The 20770-nt window shown below is 39.6% G+C and overlaps 3 protein-coding genes across 3 annotated transcripts; 1 reads left to right on the top strand and 2 right to left on the bottom strand.

Annotated features, from left to right (window-relative positions):
• Nucleotides 1-449: 449 nt before the first annotated feature.
• Nucleotides 450-2223, bottom strand: LOC147338174 (snRNA-activating protein complex subunit 1-like). Its single transcript, XM_086258821.1, has one exon. It carries the CDS (start codon nt 2101-2103, stop codon nt 1006-1008), a length of 1098 nt encoding a protein of 365 aa, XP_086114947.1. The 5' UTR covers nt 2104-2223; the 3' UTR covers nt 450-1005.
• Nucleotides 2224-3463: 1240 nt separating this feature from the next.
• On the bottom strand, nt 3464-12440 carry srp72 (signal recognition particle 72). Its single transcript, XM_086258810.1, has 19 exons — nt 12280-12440; nt 11704-11824; nt 11370-11490; nt 9653-9796; nt 9383-9494; nt 9253-9284; nt 8825-8949; nt 8625-8682; nt 8388-8519; nt 8174-8302; nt 7597-7669; nt 7267-7331; nt 7023-7118; nt 6749-6852; nt 6526-6603; nt 6000-6137; nt 5798-5835; nt 5327-5486; nt 3464-4502 (listed from the first exon to the last, which is right to left on the bottom strand). Exons 1-19 carry the CDS (start codon nt 12377-12379, stop codon nt 4322-4324), a joined length of 2007 nt encoding a protein of 668 aa, XP_086114936.1. The 5' UTR covers nt 12380-12440; the 3' UTR covers nt 3464-4321.
• A 381-nt stretch (nt 12441-12821) lies between these two features.
• Nucleotides 12822-20156, top strand: LOC147338176 (leptin receptor overlapping transcript-like 1). Its single transcript, XM_086258883.1, has 4 exons — nt 12822-12960; nt 13600-13675; nt 15518-15704; nt 17305-20156. Exons 1-4 carry the CDS (start codon nt 12945-12947, stop codon nt 17419-17421), a joined length of 396 nt encoding a protein of 131 aa, XP_086115009.1. The 5' UTR covers nt 12822-12944; the 3' UTR covers nt 17422-20156.
• Nucleotides 20157-20770: the final 614 nt, after the last annotated feature.

Genomic DNA, 20770 nt, shown 5'->3' on the forward strand with positions numbered 1-20770 from the left:
AAAAGTAAATATTTATTTTCAAGAATAAAAAAAATTGTGAAAATGTTAAAGGAGGGATAGCAAGCTGGGGATCAAATTGGCTACAAAAGGGTTGAATCCAGACCGCTAGGTGGCTTTAACCCAAGTGTCATTAATAAAATGAACTACTATTCCTGCAGTGGAGATACCTGAACTCATACACAAGAAAAAAAAAAAACTGAAATTAAAATGTTTAACATTTTAATTGCTTGAATAACAGCGCATACATAAAATCCTTCCCTTCTTATTTAACATCTAAGCATTTTGTGATTTAAAGACTGGGATCCATACATTTTAATTAAATATATATTTTAAAAAAAACACTCTTAGTCCCCCCCCCCCCCCCCCCCCTTTCTTTTGCAAATGGATAGGGCATTAGATGCATTCTCAGAATTTATTTTATATTGTTTTTGTTATACAAATCAAAGGAGAAAACTCCAGAGGTAATTCAGACTTTATATTAAATTAAACTCAAAAAGGTTACAATGTGGTCCTTAAAAATGTAAATAAATCTCGCTTAGTAACACAAAGACAGGCTAAATCAAATAAATAAGACGAAATTTATTTCATTTTACAATTCTTATAGCCTAATTTTAACTATGATAAAAGTTTCCTCCTCATTTATTTTTTTTCCCCATTGCAAAGGTGGTACCTATTATATTATTCTTTCTTTCTATTTCCACCCGTGGTATTAAAATACACTTCTGGGTGATTTCAGAGGCTTTAAAGCATGTAAGTGATTCATTAAGGATTACAAAAGGATTCAGACCTGCAACAGTTTAACATGAAATTAACACAAAACACAGTTAACTGGTTTCTAATGTTAGATTCGAAAATGTATAGAAAAATTATTTTAGATATATTGAAGCCTTTCAAATTATGATTTTTATAACAAAAACATTTATTTATAGTTTCTTAACTTATTCCAGTTGAACAGTGACAAACATAGTAGATTAAATTATTTTAATGATCTTCTCTCCTCCTCCTTCACATCCTGTAGGGCTCCGCCTGGTTGGTCCTCCTCACTGGCACCCCGTCCTCCAGCTCAGGAGCACTCAGCAGCCAGGGTGGCAGGTTGCTGTCCTGTTGTTTCACCCCGAGGTTCTTCCAGGTCCGGGCCCGGAGAGAAGGTGGTCTTTTTTTCTGTGGGACCCGCTGGACCTGCTCAGTCCCCAAACTGGACAAGTCCGCTGGCTCACCCTGCCGGTGCCTCCTGGACTTGGGCGCCTTCTGAACATTGCTGTAGCTCTTCTGCTTGATGGAGGACAGAAGCCTCGCTCTTTTGCTGCAGGACTCCTTCTCATCTTCTTCCTCCTCTTCTTCTTCTTCCTCCTCCTCTTCATCTCTTTCCTTCTTGTCTTTGAGTAGCTGTGAGGTGAACGTTTTGTTCTGCCAGGTGATGAACTCTGACATGCAGTCTCTCAGGCGTGAGGTGAAGTCTCTGTGGGTCATTGTGATCTGGGAACCCACATCCTTGGTGGTCTCCTTCAGCTTCTCGTACAGGCCCTGGAGGTTGGCTATCTCTTCCAGGGTGTCTGCACTGATGAGCTCACGCACCGCGGTTGTCCTGCTCAGAAACTCAGGGCACACATGGTCCTTCTTTGGCTTCTGCTGCTTCTGGAAGGTCAGAAAATGCGGCATGGCCGTGTAGTGGATGGCTTTGGATGCCACAAGCTTCTTGTAGATATAAACTACATCAAGATGGCCGGATTCTACAGATTCCTTGAGAAAGGCTTGCACGTGGGTCCAGTCCTTCAGAGCGAGCCGGATCATCACAGGTGGTTCGGCGAGCTGCGTGTGGTAGAAACCAAACATCAGGTACAAGCCCCCCACTCGGATCTGGTAGCTGTATGGAGGTAGGAAGTACTTTACAGCTGTGGCCAGAGTCACCCTGCAGAACCGCTTCAGTTCACCCGCATTGATGGTGCCAATGAAGAGATCAGAGAAGCCCATCTCCCTCCAGAGGGCTGAAAAATCCTCATACCTGACCGAGTCTATCTGCTGGAAGCGCCCCAGTAGCTCCTCCACATCTTCAGTCAGAGGGCCATAGAAGAAGTCTGAGTAAACACACGGCAAACGAGGCATCGTTTCATCCAAAACCCACAGAGATTCACTCAGGCTGGCTGCTCCACAAGTGAGCTGTGGTCAAAGCAGGTGTAGTGCGTTGATGGCAAATTACCAAGCAAGAGCGCCCAGTAGTGGCAGGATGTACCAAGTAAAAACCATTTAAACCAGGTGCATCAAACATACTGGGCCCTAACTTAGCCCAGGGGATGACTTTGCACAATGAGAGGCTGGGTTTTTCTTAATAACAGCTTATTTTGACAAACTTAACATTTCCTTTTTTATGACATTTTGTAAGAGTAAAGCAGTGCTATGGCAACCTCATGCCATACAGGTAGGTAGGCAGGAATAGGACCAGCATGGAGTTGTACTGGCAAAAAGACAGGAGGGTGAGCTGGACATGGCAGAACTGAAAGTAAGACTGGGAGTAACCAGGGTGGACAAGATTAGACAGAAGCTTATCAGAGGGACTGCTCAGATTTAGTGGATTTGGACCAACGTTAGAGAGGCGAGGCAGAGTCCAGGCAAGAGCATCAGGAAGTGAACCAGCTGGTTGGTAAATTGACATTTGTTGCTGTTAATCACTTAGAAATGATGCACCAGTGACCTTTAGATTATGTGCTACTACAGCAAGTGAAATCCATGTTTATTCTGTTGTTTTTTTTCAAAAATGCTGGATTAAAATATTACAAGCACACCACGGTAATCTGATTTTCAGTATAATAGAAGTTCCTCCTATAATAACAAGTAAAAAAGGGATTTTTGGAGATTTTAAATAAATGGCTACACATGTAATTTTTCTCTGTGACCACATGATGGCTTCATATCTCACAGAGCAACAGAGATTATTAAGTATGAGAAAATTTAAGGTGCAGTTTAACTTCCTTTACTTAAATTATAAAAAATGACCTGCGTTAACCATTAAAAAAACCCCCAAATATTACATTAACAGGACATTTTAAAGCATTGCATAATTTAATTTCAGCTACATTTAGTCTTAAATGTCAAAGTTATGATCTTTTTCTTCATCATGATCTGGATCATTTGGCTCCATCTCACATTCATAGCTGTGGTCTTCCTCTTTTCCAGCACATCCACTATTCTCCATACACGTTCAGTGTATGCTCTAATGACCCCAGGAGGTATGTTGTCATGGAAAATTTGCCCCTGAAAAAAAGCTTCTAAGGTGAAATTTTTTTTCTAATGTGTGAGAGTAAGAACTTTGGAGTGATGGATAAAATTTAAACAGCAACCCATCTTTAAGAAGACCAGCAGAGAATTTTCAGTAAACATCAACAAATACATCCAGTCTCTCTATAAACATCTCCATTCATGCACAAAGCCTCAAAATGAGCCATACTAGGAAAAAAACTCACAGCAGGAGCATCGCTGTTCAGTTTTATTTAGACTTAACAAAATGAAAACCTGTTTGGCCAAAATAGTGTCTTTCTGAACACATGCATGTGACAGAATCAAAATCCTTTTGCTTGAATTCAGACAAATAAATTCAAAAATAAATATCTGTTACTTTACTGTAGCTAACTGAAAATACATTGAAATATTAAAGAAAGGTGAAACTATCAGGTGGAGCTGGACACGCTAATACTGAAACTCAACAGGTTTAAGCACCATTACCCTAAATTCTGAACTTTGAGTTACTCTGCAAAAGCAGTTTTATAACGCCCCTAATTCTAATGAAGGATACTCGCTGTTTTAAGAGTACTTAACAATGCTTAAAATGCAATAAAGACATGACTGAGCTCCTTAATGCATACATGATTTAAACACTTAATTCATTTTTGATTGATCAGAATTTGTTTTTGCTTAAAAATAAAGAAAAATGCTAAATACAGTGCAACTGTTAAGGTGTAGAAATATGCAGCCAAGAAGACAATTCAATGGACATTTAATGAGAATATGGATATCTGTGGTGTTATTGATTCAGTGAAAACAAACGCTGGTTTTGCAGAGCAACAAAAAGTCAATTTCAGTGGAACTGTCCTTTCAATCGTCAACTCTTTTTTTTCTCCTTTACTTTGTAAAAAAAAGTCAGATTCATGGTGTCGATGAGCAGCGGGGAGGATTTTGGTTTGATCAAATGACCTGAACAGAAAAAAAAAAAAAGAAAAAAAAAAAAGAAAACTGAATTTTAAAAAAACGAAGGAAAAAAAAAAAAAGCTTCTAAATTCTCTGCTGCTCAGATGCCAACAGCCTTCTTCCTCACATTGCTTCCCACTGTCTACCAGCCTCCTTTGCCTCCTTTCTTCTTCTTTTGCGGTGCTTTCTTGCGAGTGGCGCCTGAGGACGACGGTTTCTGCTGTCGCGGGGGAACTACGCCGCTGGCGGGGGCTGTAGAAGAGCCGGACGCAGACCCTGGTCTCGGTGAGGTAGGGGGGCTGCTGGCAGTCTTACTGGCATCCCTGAAGAGAGACAAGAGCCACAGTGCAGTTAGAAGGGCCGGAAAATTATAGCGCTGAGTTTGTTTATTCAGGATCTGAGTTTCCTTCTGTGACGTGGATGAGTGAAATAAACGTTTGATTAGCAACAAAGCTTTTGTTGGACAGTGTCTCCCACCACCTCCACTTTTCATGTATTTATAAATTCAGGTAGCAGCATGATGTTTGATAAGTTTATCATCCATGTTTGAATAACTGACTTTCAACAGTGACCTGCTCAGCCTGCCATTAGGGTCCAAGTCCAGCTGGTTAACGGCGACTGAACTTTCAAAGAGCAATAAGTTGCATCTGCATCTTCAGACATCCTTGGGTGGTGCAACAACAGCACAAACTTTGTTAGGATTATTAATAAATAATTTTAGCTTCTGTAAAAGAGAAACTGGAGGGCATCAAAGAGTAACCTGCTCAGTTGCTAATAGGGAAACTCAAGCTCAAGGGCTGTAAGTAGCTGGTTAATAGCAATTGAAATTTCAAAGTAAAAGTGAGGGTATGTGCAGAAAAATCTGTTGTAGATGGAGTCATTCTCTCCCCTGTTCTGTTTTGGAGCTGCGGTAGTTCAGATGAATGTTGGCAGATGGATTTCTCCTTTAGGAGAGACTGAGAATAATTTTGTTCTCAACAAGCAGCTGCGGCTCTGATCTGATTTCAGAGTTCATTGGCATGAAAACAAAAGAACAATCTCAGTTGCTTTTCCTCCATTAGTGCCGTTAATAACTGGGTTTACAATTACAGGAAATTGCACCCAGGCGCCTCGGCTGGTTGTGCGTGTGACTGCGGAGTTTACTCACAGCTCTGCTGAAGCTCCTGCCGTCGCTCCCTGTGTGCCTTTTCCTATTTGATCCTTCTTCTTGCCCTTCTTCTTCCCTCTGTAGTAGGAGCGCTCCTTCATAGGAAGCCACCTCTCGGGGTCAGGGGTCACTTTGGGGTCATAGTTCTTGGGCAATTTTCCTAATAGGAAGATGGTATGGTGTGAGTACTTTATGAGCAATAACTAGACAAAATATCTTCAACAGAGAAAACAAAAAAAAATCTGAATTATTCTCTTTTCCTAACAGTGGTTTTAATGTTTTGGCCGCTCAGTGTGCATTTGAATTTCCTACATCATTAATCAAACTCTTTTTCTCTAAAGAGAACAAAAAAGATACAATTAGATGTTTTTGCTCATTTAGAAGAAATAATTTCATGGCCTTTTGTATGTGTAAATAAAAACTTCCAGAACAGATTCAATCTAAATCTTAGCAAGTGATTGAAAGACATACCTTTCTTTTTCTTCTTCTTCTTTTTGATTTCACCATGGCTTTTAAAGAAAATAAAGGAGAAAAAAAACAAAGAAACTTGTCAATGTGTCCCTCGTTCTTTTGAATGTTTTGTTTACAACCCCCCCCCAAAAAAAAACACAACAAAACACAAAAACAAAAAAAATAACAAAAGTAGCCACAGAAGAGAGTAACAGACATTTACCCTTGTTCTTTGGGAGGGTTTTCTCCCACGACTTTAGCGGCTTTTTTCCTGACGTATGTGGCTCCGTGGGAATTCTCCAGCTCGTCAACGTCCACGTTGAAAGACATGGTGTCTGCAGACGGTAGGTGTTTGCTGAGCCTGTAGAAAAAAGCTAAGGATGCAACAACTGCTGACATCCAGATTACATCCTGGTCTTCCTGGGTTACATTTACTTCAATAAGGTATGGATCATTTGTAAAATTAATAAACTATTTTGTCAACATAATACCAAGCTTTGTTGAAAATGAGCTAAAGAAGGTCTTTTTATCTTTTTTGTTTTCTCTCTGACTTCCAAGCACAAAAACATTAGTTTCCCACAGAGAAAAATAACAAATCCTCAAATTGAAGGAGCTAAAATCAGAATATATTTGATATTTTTCACAAAACAAATGTTATTTGAGAATCCAAATATGTTCCAGTTAGTAAAAAAAACAAAACAAAACCGTTTAAGCATCCATAAGTTGTATTTAATAATATGAAAGGATACGATTTGGCTTTATCCGTGTCCACTAGAGAATATGCAGAGATGAGTTGTGCCAATGTGTGGACGTCCTTGGTGTTTTGTCTGTTTTGAGAAAAGTGATTTTTATGAAAACTGTTTGATGACATTTGAGGTATATTTTATAAAGAAATAAAACCAGCATCTGTGAGATTTAAAAAGACTTGACACATGTTGAACCAGCCGAGTGTTTAGCAGGGATTTAACTCACTTCCACAGCTGCTCCAGATCACTAATGGCTTCTTTTTTCCGTCCATACTTCAGCTTGAAATTGGCAGCTTCTCTTACAAGAGCCAAATGTGTAGCAGATCCAGGCTGTGTAGGAGAAAAGACACAGTGGGAACACGTTCACACGTCTAAAATGAAAGCTAACTGAAATCAAAATGCACACTTAAAAAGTGTTTGACCTATACACAACAGAAATTAAAGTGTAAAACAGTGGTTCAGACTTGCACAACACGAACCACCATCCGTGACACACAAACCTGTTCAGACTGGTAATGCTCAATAGCTTGTTTGAAAACATCGATGGCGCTGTCGATGTCTTCTTCATGGGAGTACATTGTTACCAGAGCTGAAACCTGAAGAGACGATGACATGGTCAAAATAAATATATGAGAGAACAAAAAACGTAAAAGTCAACAATTTTGACATTAACGGGGCATTTTAATTAAGAAAAACAACAATTTAAGAAGAAAAAAAAAGTCAAAGTAGCATCTTTAGTCTTACCATCCCTGGTTTGTGCTTGAACTCTTCAATGGACCTCAGGACATCACAGGCTTTTGTCACATGACCTGAAGACCAAACCATTCATTGGATTATAACACCTAATGAGGAGCATGTATCAAAATTAAACTGCTCAAAGTTTAAAGGTAAAAAACCTTTTGAAGTTGCACTCGTTTGTTTCTTTATTAATTATTGTTGTTTCAGTACTCAGGCGATAATAATCAATGTGCGTGTTTGTTTTAGGAAGCTAGAAATATGAAATACTATCACGTCCACAGAGAAAAAAAACAGTAAGACAGAGCGGGGTGTGTGTGTTCGAATGCAGATCACTACCTTGTACTAAATAGAGTTGTGCCATTGTCAGTTTGATGCCAGACGCACTCTCTGGATTCTGATCGGAGAATTGCTGCAAAATAAAAAAAAAGAAAAGAAAAAGATCAGTTAACAGAATTAATGAAACTATTAATTACTGAAGGACAAAATACGAACATTTTCATCCAAACCCAATAGTGTTGTAAGTGTTTTAGGGCATCTTTTTTTTGTATCCCTTTTTGTATTCCCGTCTTCACAGTTAAGCATCACTTTTAACTGTGAAGACATTTTTCAGTATTTTTAAAAACCACACAACCACAGTGAAAACATTTCGTAGATGAATTCTTTTAAAAAACAAACAACAAAAAAAAAAACTGAAAAAAGCAAATCTTTCAGTACTTTTTTCTGCTTCTATACTTTTTAACATTTTCATTGAAGGATTTTTAAAGTGCGATATTAACTATATATTCAATCAGCTTTCACCACTGTGATTTTTTAGGTTAACTGGTGCATCATTTGATCATTTTCTCATAATCAGACAAAAGGAGGAGAATGTGTATCGGTTCTCATAATAAGGAGCAGTGTGCATCATTAATACCTGGAGCAGCTCTATGGCCCTGCTGTGCTGCTTCTCTCTGCACAGCTGAGCCACCTGGATAAGGACCGGCCGTGGATGTCCTGGATTTTGAGCCTGAAGACTGGATGACAGCTTCCTGCACTGGTCAGCCTGTTAACGGGCAAAAGCACCATCGGTGTGAAAATAATTACCTATTATTAATTAGTTTTCATTCCTCCTCCAATCACACCCGTACCTGATTAGTGTACATGGCCAGCAAGGCTTTGTTGAAGTCAATGGCCTGCAGCTGTTTCTTTGCCAGCTTGTACTCAACACCTTCAGCATTCGTCAGCTTCACCTTTTTCTTTGAGTCAAACACGTTTTGGTCCTGAGGAAAGAGACCGAGCCTTAGCACCAGCGTCGTGGCTGAAATTTTAGTTTTATGATCCCTGTTTAGCGTCTGAAAGTGGATTTCAGGGAGGTTCAAACCCACCTTGTTTATGGTGATGATATTGTTGGCAGTCACAGCAAGCAGCCCCACGTCAGATGGCCTGAAATTAAATCAAAGAATTAGAGCAAGCTGAAAATCTATTTAACAACTTAATGCCTGCCTCTAGATGCTTCTGAACTGTCTAAATGCATCCCCATCATCTTTTTTGAGACTAAATTTGATGCGATGATGCCACAACTCACTTGAGCTTGATGACCTGGTTGTAGAGCTGCAGAGCCTCATCTGTGCGACCCTGCAACTGCATGACGTACGCCATCTGAGAATGGATGACGGCCAGCTCCGACTGGATGTCCTCCTCAGTCATATCCTGAAAGGGACAAACAAGAAATGATGGTGATTAGCTGGAAAACGGTGAAAACTAAGTGTTACAAATACAAGATAATTATGAACAAGCTTAGCATATCAATATACATATATGGCCAAAATATGATTACAGCAAGGTTATTCCCATACAATTTTTATGTAAATAATGCATAAATGTAGAATATTTTAAGACTTAAAAGTATGTTAAGAGTGGACTAAATTTCACTAGACTTGTGACATACTTCTGGACCATCGTTTAGGTGAACTTACTAGAAGTGAAATTGAAATAGGTCTCAAAAACACTTACAGAATCATCTGCCAGCGAGACTCTGCAAAGCTCTGTCAGAAGAAATGATCAGTTTATGTCTGAGGTCATTACATCATTTTAAAAATACATCAAACACCAGCTTGATAGCAGAGACTGAATATAAACTGACCTTCTGCTTGCTGTAGTTTATTGAGGGCCTCTGTAAGCTTTCCTTGGCCAATCAGAGAACAGGTAGCATTGTAGCAGAGCTCATACGTTGACTCAGGCAGACCCAGATCTTCCTGCAAAAGGAAAACATAACATGTTCAAACATGAGTTTATTCTAGTTCTACTCAAACAGTCCGACTCCAGTTCTGTGCAACAAAGTGGAGGGAGTAAGTTTTTGATTTAAAAACTCAAATGAAAAGCTGACTGATGAACTGTGCCAATGAATGCTTACCATTGGAGCCTTCTCCCACTGACTCATTGCAGCCACCACAGCGGCGAGGTTGGTCTTCCTCTCCTCTTCGTACTCGTCCTGGGAGTTCCTGATCAGATCCGTGTAGACAGACTTGCACTCATCGTAGCGCTCCAGTCTGTACAACTGCACAAAGAAAAGAGCTGGTTCAGATTAGCAGACGTCGTCACTCTTCTCACAACAAGACGAAAATAATATCCTGTTAGAAATACACAGAAATTGCCAAGCTGACCATTTATTACAAATCTCTCATTCTCACTCACCAACCAACAAAACCCAAAACACTTGTGTTCTCAAAAGAATGTCTCACTGTAATAAATAATAATAGTAAATCATACAGACTGCATAAAGATTGTAACAAGCTGATATTCACAAATATTGGGGATAGTTTTAACAACACTGAAGTTACTTTAAGACAAACATAAATAGAGCAGTGGCGTTAAGAGGTGAAAATGCTTCGCTCTACAACCCTGATGTCTCCGTTTCAGAGAAAAATTGCTCAATTACACTTTTGCTATCTGCTTTTTTACAATGTTACTTAACAACATTTAAATGTTTTTACAATCATGTTTCAAATACAGAAGCCACATATTCAAACAGCAAGCTGTTTGCATTTATTGTATACCGTTTAATTTGAATATGATTTGTTTGCAGTTCTGATGCTAGATGATCAGATTTTAAAATGCCACATATTAACAATCAGCAGCTTTAAAGGCCTCAACACTTTCTTTTCTTCTAACTTTGCTGCTCTTTTCAACAAGTAGATGACCAATGACTGACTTCTTTAGCACAAACAGTAAATATACACTAAACTGTATAAAAAAAATGTAAAATAAATAAATAAATAAATACAGTAATATAATCTACTTCTATCAACAGCTCCCTTTAGGGATCATCTGCTTCCATCTCACCATATTCCAGCATACTCTACTGTCAGATCAACCCTCTGCATGCCCTCCTTCACTACCATCCATGAAACTTCTCTGTGGTCTTTCTCTTTTCCTCCTGCCTGGCAGCTTCTTGTTCATCATCCTTTGTCCAATATATCCACTATCCCTGCTCTGCACATGTCCACACCATCTCAGCCTTGCCTCTCTAACTCCTATCTTGGTCACTCCCAATGAAAATTTTAACATCTTCGGCTCGCTCTCCGTTCTTTTGGTCAGTGTCGCCAACATCTTCAAACCATACATCATAGAAGTCCCCACCATCTTGTGAACCTTCCCCTTCCCTCTTGCTGCTATCTTTCTGTCACAAATCACTGCAAACACTAACTCCACCCTGCCTACACTCTCTTATAAAGCTCTCTGGTGTACTGTGTGTTGCTTTGGATGACTGACAAATATTTAAACTACTCAAGATACACCTCTGCTCCTTGCGTCTTCACTGTTACATCATATATTCCGTTTTGCTTCTCTGTCTTGCTGTATTTCTGTCTTACTACAAATCAGTCTTATTTGTGAACATCAGTCCACTGAGGCTCCTGCCTGACCTCATCTGTCGACCTGCAAGTCTCTATTGCCACCTCCTTACTGTCCTCATACATGTACTACACTACCCTCACATATTTCTCTGCCGCTCTTAAAGCAAAATTCTATAGTGCCTTAAGGTCTTAACCTAGCTTCATCAACTCTTTCCTACAGCTTCCATCAACTGCATGACTACAAACAGTAATAATATAATATAATATAAGCCTCACCACTTGACCGTAAAGCTCCTTCAGCTTGTCTGTCTGCTCAGGAGCACTCTCGATGGTCTTCAGGGAGCTCTCCACTCTGTTCAGCCGGTACTCGCAGTATGCCTTCTCAAACACCACCTCACTGAGTGGAAAAAAGACCCCCATCCACCCCCGAAAAAGGGTTTAAATGTGCAACACACCATAAAGAACAAACCTTACAAGACTTTTGTACGTTTTTCTTAGAGCATGGCAGAATTGCTGTGAAACTATACACCGTTAGACACTTAAATGTCAACAGTGAACTACAGGAGTAATTTATACGTCAAGCACAGGTGAGTGACAGCGTGCCGCTTACCTGCCGAGCACCTTTGAGTGGGTGTTCATCACATTTAGCGCCTCTTTGAAGCTCCCATTCTGGATATGGCAAACCACTTTACAGTGCAGTGCCGTCACATCGTCTCTGTTTTCGTGTAAAACTGCGACAGGACAGAAAGAAAACAGCAGTGAACATCACTCGCTACGAACAAAAAAAAAGATTTTGCCCTGACGCTGATGTGATTGTGCAAGGACAGAGGAGTGTAAAGCAGCCGCTTAACGTTTCCAGGACAGCCGCCTGGCTAATCATGGGTTAGCTGTCGTGGTTGGCTAGGGACACGTCAGTCATGAGACAGTGGATTTAGGGGGCTAAATATTATTTAACGATGGCTCAAAGTCACACAACAAATAGCTAATTCAGCAGGTATATATATATGTTTATTACACATCGTTAATCGGAGCTTAATACACGAAGCTCCACGGGTGTATTTAACACCCTGACTGCCGTTAGCTCAGACACATGCTAACAGCTGGTACTGCTCTGCGGGAGCAGAGGGGAAAATCCGCCGCGTGTCCGCTCTCTGGTTCCGTTTTCAGAGTCAGCCTGTATACCTACTTTTAGTAAGAGCTTTGAGGGCTCTGGTGTAGTCTCCATTCTGTCCGCAGCGGTTGACTTCGGTCCAAAGAGAAGCCACAGATACTCCTCCACTCGCCATCTCCGCTGAGTGGACGCTCTCGGTGCCGGAAACAGAATGTGTTTACATCCGGGACAGCAACAAATACGTTTATTAATTTTTAAATAATTTCTGTGCGGAATAAATGAAACGTAGTCATAAATTGGGACGCTCTTCCAATGTTAATAAAAGCCTACTATTTGGGGGGCATGTAGTTTTTAATTTCAAAATGACGCATGCAACTGACGCATTCACGGCTAACCCTACTACACGTTAAATTGAAGTGCAAACATAGTACTTTATATTAAACTACATTTATTAGCCTACACATTAAGGAAATTATATTTATGAATACTTTTGGAGGAGTTTATAGAATTCTAAAACGAACAGTTCTGCGGTGTCAGTGCTTTTAATTTGGGTGCTTTTAGGATCGTAGTGGTAATTATCGGAATTCCTACATTTGTGTCAGCATATGAAAGCAGCACGGTGGGCAGGGTAGGAGCTACGGGGAGACTCGGTTGGCTTCGGTCAGACTCGGCTACCGAGCAAAGGAGGGGGGACTGTTGTCATTCGTCCGGGCTGTGTGGCGAGCTTTTGTCCAGCAGAGATGGCCGGGATTAAAGGTAAGCAGCAGGGGATTTTCATTCCCTTCAGAAAGCTTCTGAACTCAGCCTCTGTTTATATAATTTCAACAAAATGTGCACAAGGCACGTTTGTCACGCTCAGATAAGTAACGATAGAAGGAGTTAGCGCAGGGCCAGTACTGACAGACGTTAGCATTAGCTCGGTGATGAACCTGCACTGTTTCGGTAGAGGCAACCGCAACCGCAACATAACAAAAATAACCAAACCAACTTCTGCGTTTCGTAATGAAAATAATGTAGCAGTGCAGCGTGCTGCATTCTTGCGCCACAGTTAACGCCATTCTTGTTTAATACTACAACAACGCAGAAATAACCGTAACGCTAATGCTAGCTGCGCCTTAACTTCCCACAGCCGCTGACTGATTCCAGGCAGCCGCTGGGATTTTAATAGAATTTAACCAGTGGCCGCACGGACTATGGCTGTCTGGGTTTAACGTGGACCCATGTTAGCAGGGTTTATGCTGCTAACGTAGCTGTCACACACGTGAAATCAGCTGATTCATCACATGGTAGCCCCAAATCTCCAGGGGCCCTGCAGCCACCATGAGATTAGTGATTTCCTGTGGATAATACCCTGTGCTAACACTGGGGTCCCCCTATCCTCTGCTTCTCTTGCAGCTCTCATCAGCCTTTCCTTTGGAGGGGCCATCGGCCTCATGTTCCTCATGCTTGGATGTGCCCTCCCTGTGTATGAGTAAGTATAACCATCACAGACCATGTGAGCCTAGTACTTCCTGGCACCTTTGATGATCCCGTCACAGCTTCACAGCTTTAACTATAGCTGCATTCATGACCAGATTAGCGTTCTTAGAACATCTAGAGCATAAGGACACCATATAAAACCAGGGAAGTGTGACAGAACCTGACCACTTTTAGTGGAGGAAAGCAGGATTGCATTAAATTAAGCAATTATCAGAGTTACAGGCTCTTGAAGTACATAAATGTGGGCTGGAATTTGGTACTTTTAAATTTACTTTATTTTCTCATGCCTTTTTGAACAATCATAACTTTAGGTTAAATGTGACTCACATCATCTTCACGTGTCACCCCCCTCCTAAAAAAAAAAAGAATAACAAAAAAATAGAGGTAAATTCAACATACCCAGGATATCTTTACCTTTTGTGGCTTAATTCATCCTAACATTGCCAATCAGATGTAGTGGTCATATGAAGCTGTTTGATGATTAAATAATCCTGGTTTTTCAGGTCTATGAATGTACACTGGCAACAAACAGAGAAAATGATCCTAGTGGAGAAGAGTGAAGAGGTTAAACATATGATGTATGTGATAGGAAAAGTGCTGTGTTAATGTGTTCATGTGGCTTTTAGTGTAAGTGCAGTTAGTGGTTTGTTAGACTGGAGAAATTCTACACATGCAGTCTGTGTAAAGATAAGAAGGTAAACTGGAAAAAAAACATGTTGCACAATTGTTTCGGGATGGGAAGATGTTGTAATAAAACTGTATCATTTTCATTAAATTGATGTGCTGCTTAGATGTTTCCCGATGGTGTTCAGGACTGTTTTAGTCTTATTCTTGAAGCTGGAATCTTGATGGTATTAAATGTTCGAAAGGTGCGATTTAAACCAGTAAGTAGGCTGATTTACTGATGCTTTTATAAAAGTAAGGCTGTTCAGTTTTGAAATCACATTTAGTTTGGCCATTAATGAGAAATGGTTATTTGTTAGAATTACTCACACTCTGGAAAAACAGTGGCTTTATTTAAAAGTACAAGCTTACTTTTTGCCATCAACGTTAATTATAATTCACCTTAATAAGATAAATAATTAATTAAATATATGTGAACTGAACTAAACCTGTAGAAAAAAAATAAATAAGCATCTATCTCAGCTATATTGTTATAATAATCTGTGTATTATAATTTTAAGTGATGTGTAATTGCACAGCCATAGTACAAAGCCTGTTTTAGAATTATAGCACTTTATATACACTTTTAGGTTAATAGAAGTTCTTGCAGTTTGCAGGATAATTATACTCTTTACTTACAAGACAACCTGATCAGTTTTGTGTGTGTGCACACCATCACACCTCTTGGTTATTATTCTAATGAGTGCAGACAGTTTCTCGTTTGCTGTATGTGGGATGAGCAACAGCAACATATTTGGCCTTTTTTCATCTAATTTGCATTTCAGCCATTGTATTTACAGTAAATAACAGCTTCACTTCAGCATAATGCGTATTTATCAGCCTATAAGTGACAAGAAAATGCGTAATTCCTTGGATATATATATATAGCACAATGTTTTCCACACAGTTTTATTTTTACAGTTTTATTTTTTTTGTTCGTTTTTCATCAGTGAAATATCTCCTGCATCAGGCCTGCATCTGATCTGTATTCAAATCTAGAGGTTACAGAAACGTAGCTCCTGCCTTATGAAAGAAACCCCTTAAGTTGGCGTGTGGAGTGCTCAGCAGCGATTCCTTCTTTATCCTTCGATTCACTTCACTGCATCCTTTGTCATCATAGCATGTGGGTGTTTATGCCCCCTGTTTCTCTCGCTTTTTCGCCTCTCTGCAGCAAATACTGGCCTTTGTTCCTGCTCTTTTTCTACATCCTCTCTCCCATCCCTTACTGCATCTCGCGGAGAGTGGTCGATGACACAGACTCGGCCAGTAACGCCTGCAAAGAGCTGGCCATCTTCCTCACGACGGGCATCGTCATCTCAGCTTTCGGCCTGCCAATCGTCTTTGCAAGAGCTGAAGTAGTAAGTAACTGAAACCTGTTAATTCAGCGTGTACTGCATGGTTATTTAAGCAGTGGTTCCCAAACCAAGGGTCTGGATCCTCTGCGTTGGGCTTACTTTAAATGTTCTGACTTTTGTCTATATAAAGTACACACAACTATATAAGGGCTTAGTTTTAAGATAAGCTAAAAGCAACAGCAACCAAAACATGAAAAAAAAGTGCCTTGCTCAATAAAATAAATACAATGACATAAAACAAGATGGCTAAAAAAAGCTATACAAAAGTATCACAGAAGTATGGAAAAATGGCGAAAGCAGAAGAGCTCAGTTAATCAAAAATCTAAGTGTAAAACAATAAAGAGCTAAACTCTGACAGATAACTGCAAGTATAGTGTTGTGAGGTCATAGACTTCCTGTATCTTTCAGTATTTACGCCCAATGAAAGTGACAGTTTCATTGTGTGGTCAGCCAGCAGGGCCAATTATAAACAGATTATATTCACCACCAGCAAGTGATAAATGACTGCAAAGGTGCTGTAAACAGCATCCAGTGTTTCAAATGATTATCAGTTGTGCAGATAAATGCAGAGGTTCTGCATTTCTCTATGAGCGACATGCATGCAAGCACATCATTTCTTAGGACATTTTAGGTAGAGTGCTGGAGCTCAGTCATTAGTTTGAGGAAGTCTGATTTGACTTTCTGGTCCTTAGCAGTCTCTGTAGTTTCTCCAGCCATCCAAAAAAAAGATAGTAGACTATATTATATGCAGTTTGCTTTAAAGCATTCATGACACAGCTTGTTGCAAAGAAAGAAAAAAAGAATATAACCAATTTTGGGTTATTTTGGTTTTAAACTGGCTGAAAGCAGCCAGCAAAGGGGCCTAAATAACATAATCAGTTGAATTAATTAAAAGAACAGTAACGTATGCTATGAAATGATCAGGGTGCACAACAGCATATATAGTCTTTAATCTGATTTTTAAATATGATTTCTTAGTTAATGTTAAGGGGCGATCGTGGCTCTAAGAGTTGGCAGTTCGTCTTGTAACTGGAAGGTTGCTGGTTCGAGCCCCGACGTTGTGTCCTTGGGCAAGACACTTCACCTACCGCCTACTGGTGATGGCCAGAGGGGCCGATGGCGCGATATGGCAGCCTCACTTCTGTCAGTCTGCCCCAGGGAAGCTGTGGCTACAACCATAGCTTGCCTCCACCAGTGTGTGAATGTGAGAGTGAATGAATAGTGGAACTGTATAGCGCTTTGAGGGCCCTGAAAGCGCTATATAAATGCAATCCATTATTATTATTATTATTATTATTATTATTATTATTACTGCACCAACTGATAGGACAATTTAGCAACTGCTAAATACTGCTTGTCAACGAGTCACCGCCTTGTTTCGTAAAAGGTGGAAAAAAGTGCAACAAGGGTGTGTGAACGATTGTCTAACTTTAACTGTCAGTTCCTTTTTGTCCAACTCTGAAAAAGTACTTTGCATGTTAATGATTTAGAGCTGAATTCTACAAAAAGCAGGTCTTTAAATCAGCAAAATAAAATGTCTCAGTTACCCAAATAAGCTCTGTAGCATTCAGCATTCACCTGAATTTCCTTTATCACTTTACAGATTGCCTGGGGAGCATGTGCGCTTGTGCTAACAGGTAACGTAGTCATCTTTGGGACGATCCTGGGCTTCTTCCTGGTCTTTGGATCCAACGATGACTTCAGTTGGCAGCAGTGGTAAAACGGCAGCTGGAGGGGACCTTAGTCTGAACTGTTTTTATTAGCGTTACAATTATTATTATTATTATTATTATTATTATTATTATTATTACTACTACTGTTATGGTATTACCGTTCTTGGTTCTTGTTGTTATTTATATGATGACCGCCCATCCATAGACTCACATCAAACCAGTGCAATACTTTTTTTTTTTTTTTTTTTACCACTCACATCATGCTGAACTGACACAAGTGAGATGGAAAATGCTGACTTTCAGTTGGATTTTTTCCCATTTTTAAGTTTCACTCTTTCTGACTTTGTGCTGTGAGTCTTTGTTTTCCATCTTTTTGTATGTGTCCACTTTTATTTAAAGGATTACAAGCTGGTGAACAACTTTTACAGTGTAGTATCTTTGAAGATGTGTTAAAAAGATTTCAAAATGAATGACCAAAAGGATACGGTCAGTAATGTCTGGCCTTCTTTTTGCAATTAAAAACACTGGAAGGAGCTTCTTCTTTGTGAAATTAATGTAAGTCAGCTGGAAATTGAGGAAAAATCTGCACAATATGAGCCAAAATTTCATCAGACACGTCTCTGTTTCATACAGGTCTTACTGGATTTGAGTGTCAACAGTTCAGCTGATATAATGCAGGCTTTTCTCAGCTTTCAGTCAGTAAAATGTGAACAACACTAAGCTTGAGTGTTCTTGTGAAAGCAGCAGGCTGTTATTGCCACCAACAGTACCTAACATGTGAACTCCATTATGTGTAAATGTGATATAAATTTTTCTCATGACACAAAGTGAGGAGGTGGTGTTCAGGAGCAGTGTGCAAGGATTCATTTTAAACTCCCTCTCTATCACACCAGAGATCAAATTAAACTGACTTAGTGATTTCCCAGGTGCAAACATGGCGGGCTGCTTATTCACCAGGTTTTTCTGCATCCAATTGGCTCGTATTCCAGTTTGTGTGAGTTAGCGTTTTTCTGTTAGGTCAAGAAAGCATGCAAAGCCAGTAGCAGCCGCCAGCTAGCATTGGATTAGCTCAAGGACAGCAGCCTTGTTGGAAACTCGGCCAAGCTACCCTAAGAGCCAGGCTACTTATAACTGAGGCCCAGTCAGTCATTTAACAGCCTTTAAGCTTTTGAACGCGACTCCCTCAAAGTGAAAGAATCCAGTGACTTTGCTCTGCATTCCAGCTCTGGCACATACTGTATTTCCTCACACCAGCAAAACAAAAAAAGAACAAAAAAACACACCGTATGATTAAAGTTTGAAAGTACTGGGTCGTGTAAAAAAAGTCTGCATGCTGGTTTATGTAATCTGCTGCAGCTTCTTGAAAATCAGGGCCTGCAGTCAGTCAGGTGCAGCGCCTCAGACTGCTGTTACATTTAAACTGCATTAGTAGTGACTAAACAAAGAGTAAAGCAAATGCTACCCTGTAAAGAACTGCAGTGACTAATGGAGCTTCAGGTGTGTTTTGTTGCTTTCTTTGGGTTTTTTCTTTTTGGTTTTTTTGTTGTTTTTTTTGTAGATGGCACTGTTTGAAAATCTCTGAGTTTCTCCAGCCATTACAAGAATCCAATGTTTTGTTTCCATGCAAATTTCCAGTGGACATCTTCACACGTTTTGGCCGTCAATCAGTTTAATTTCCATATTTAAATCGTATTTTTAGGGTTTTAGAAGCACACATCCAGCAAATAAAACAGAAACAGTCCTACAGGAATTGTTTAGCATTTTGGTGAACTCGCTCACATGTCTTGCATATGAAGCTAGACGTGATTGATTGCTTATCATAAGAACTTTCACAGGAGGACATCTGGGCTCTGAAAGAAAACCAAGCCTGTCAACAAGTCCAAAGTTCAACATTAATCAGAATTTACTGAATTTGTTTTAATCCATACAACTAAAGTTTAAAGCTATTTGTGATTTTAGAGTTAGTTTTTGAGCTCTAACTACTCTTTGTTAAGAAATATTGGTAATTTTGTATTTTAGTTTAATTTCCCTTTACTTACAATTTAAAAAGTAAACTTTAGGTATTTTAGCAGAGCTGTATTATAGCTGTGTACCCCTTTGTTCCAGTCTTTAATGGTCAATTAATTAGATCTGTATTTGAGCTTTGTCAAATCAGACTTCGAGTATGACTCTTACAGTATTTCCTGCATTAGTCAAAGACCATCCAAGAAAATCATTAGGAACCATTTGAATGACCCTCTGGCTGAAATATATGGGCTGACTGACCTTTGCTGGGTTAATTTGAACTTGTGATCACAGAGCTCATATTTCCGGCCTTCGTTCAGCCCTACGAAAGATACAAATATTTTTAAAAGCAACACATTGACGGCAGATTTTTGTTTTATGTTAAAAACATGCTTTAAAATGTACTACTGACATGATTTGTGCGTATCACGATGTAGTCTGTGAGCCTGTCTGTGGTTCAGACAAGCAGGGTAACTCTGCGTGGTGTTTCTGGGACGTGCGCATCTGTATGACACGTTTAGCTAAACGTGTTCTAAATGTTCTCAGATTTTCTGTTTTGTAGTCTGCCGTTAATTCTGAACTGTCAGTCTGGCGTGAAGATGTGGGATTATTCTTAGGTTTCTCTCACAGATCTTTGAAGGATGTTGTATTTATTTATTTGACTGAATGCTTTGTGTCAAGGTTCAACGCCATTTTCTATCTCAATTGTTATGTTGAAGATGAGGAAGTCAGCATGGTGGTTTCTTTTTTTTTAATAAACGCCATTTTTGAAAGTCTTCTTCATTTGAATGACTACAGATGCACTTAGCACAACTGTATCAGGTGGAGAGATGCTGATTTGTCTTCAGAGGGAATAACTGAGTGAGTTAGTGATGCTGTTAAGAGACGCTCATGAGTGTGAGGGGGAAAAAAAACAGCGAAAACGTCTCATAAACCCTCTGTAGGTTGCAAGAATAGTATTCTGATATGCTTAACATTTCCATAGTTATTTTTAAAGACACAGAAACACGGACTCCGATGTCTTCCAGTGTCTTATTTTTGTCTAACCTACTGCACAAAATCCCCCAAATATCCAGTTCACTCTTGTGTAAAATAATAAAAAGAAGAAAGGTGTCACTCCTCAGAAGTTTGGTAAATATCTCCTGCTTGCTTTAATAACTTATCAAAAAAAATCTCCCAGTTAATTTTCTAGCTCTGCAGTTATGAACACAAATTTTGATAGTGGCAGAACTTTTTGTTTCACTTTCACTTTTTATTCAGATGCATTCAGATAATCAAATCCTGATTGATGGCGATCCATGCGTGGTTATCAGTGCTCCACATTGATCACTTTGTTCTTCTCCTGCCTTTTTAGGCCTGATTGTAGATCCAAAATGGAGATCTCTGAGCCTC

This window comes from Aulonocara sp. 'chitande type north' Nkhata Bay, linkage group LG2, assembly GCF_057382095.1.
Source record: "Aulonocara sp. 'chitande type north' Nkhata Bay isolate Kocher_YH1m ecotype deep benthic linkage group LG2, A_spYH_male_GT1.1, whole genome shotgun sequence".
Classification (NCBI taxonomy): Eukaryota; Metazoa; Chordata; class Actinopteri; order Cichliformes; family Cichlidae; genus Aulonocara; species Aulonocara sp. 'chitande type north' Nkhata Bay.

Excerpts from the sequence above, each read along its gene's own strand:
- srp72 (XM_086258810.1), bottom strand. The coding sequence starts at position 12,379 with ATGGCGAGTGGAGGAGTATCTGTGGCTTCTCTTTGGACCGAAGTCAAC. Across the intron at positions 7,670-8,173 it reads GGGCCATAGAGCTGCTCCAG|CAATTCTCCGATCAGAATCC; the intron begins GTATTAATGATG and ends TTTATTTTGCAG. Across the intron at positions 6,138-6,525 it reads GACACGGATAAAGCCAAATC|GCTCAGCAAACACCTACCGT; the intron begins GTATCCTTTCAT and ends TTTTTTCTACAG.
- LOC147338174 (XM_086258821.1), bottom strand. The coding sequence starts at position 2,103 with ATGCCTCGTTTGCCGTGTGTTTACTCAGACTTCTTCTATGGCCCTCTG.
- LOC147338176 (XM_086258883.1), top strand. Across the intron at positions 13,676-15,517 it reads TGTGCCCTCCCTGTGTATGA|CAAATACTGGCCTTTGTTCC; the intron begins GTAAGTATAACC and ends GCCTCTCTGCAG. Across the intron at positions 15,705-17,304 it reads TCTTTGCAAGAGCTGAAGTA|ATTGCCTGGGGAGCATGTGC; the intron begins GTAAGTAACTGA and ends ATCACTTTACAG.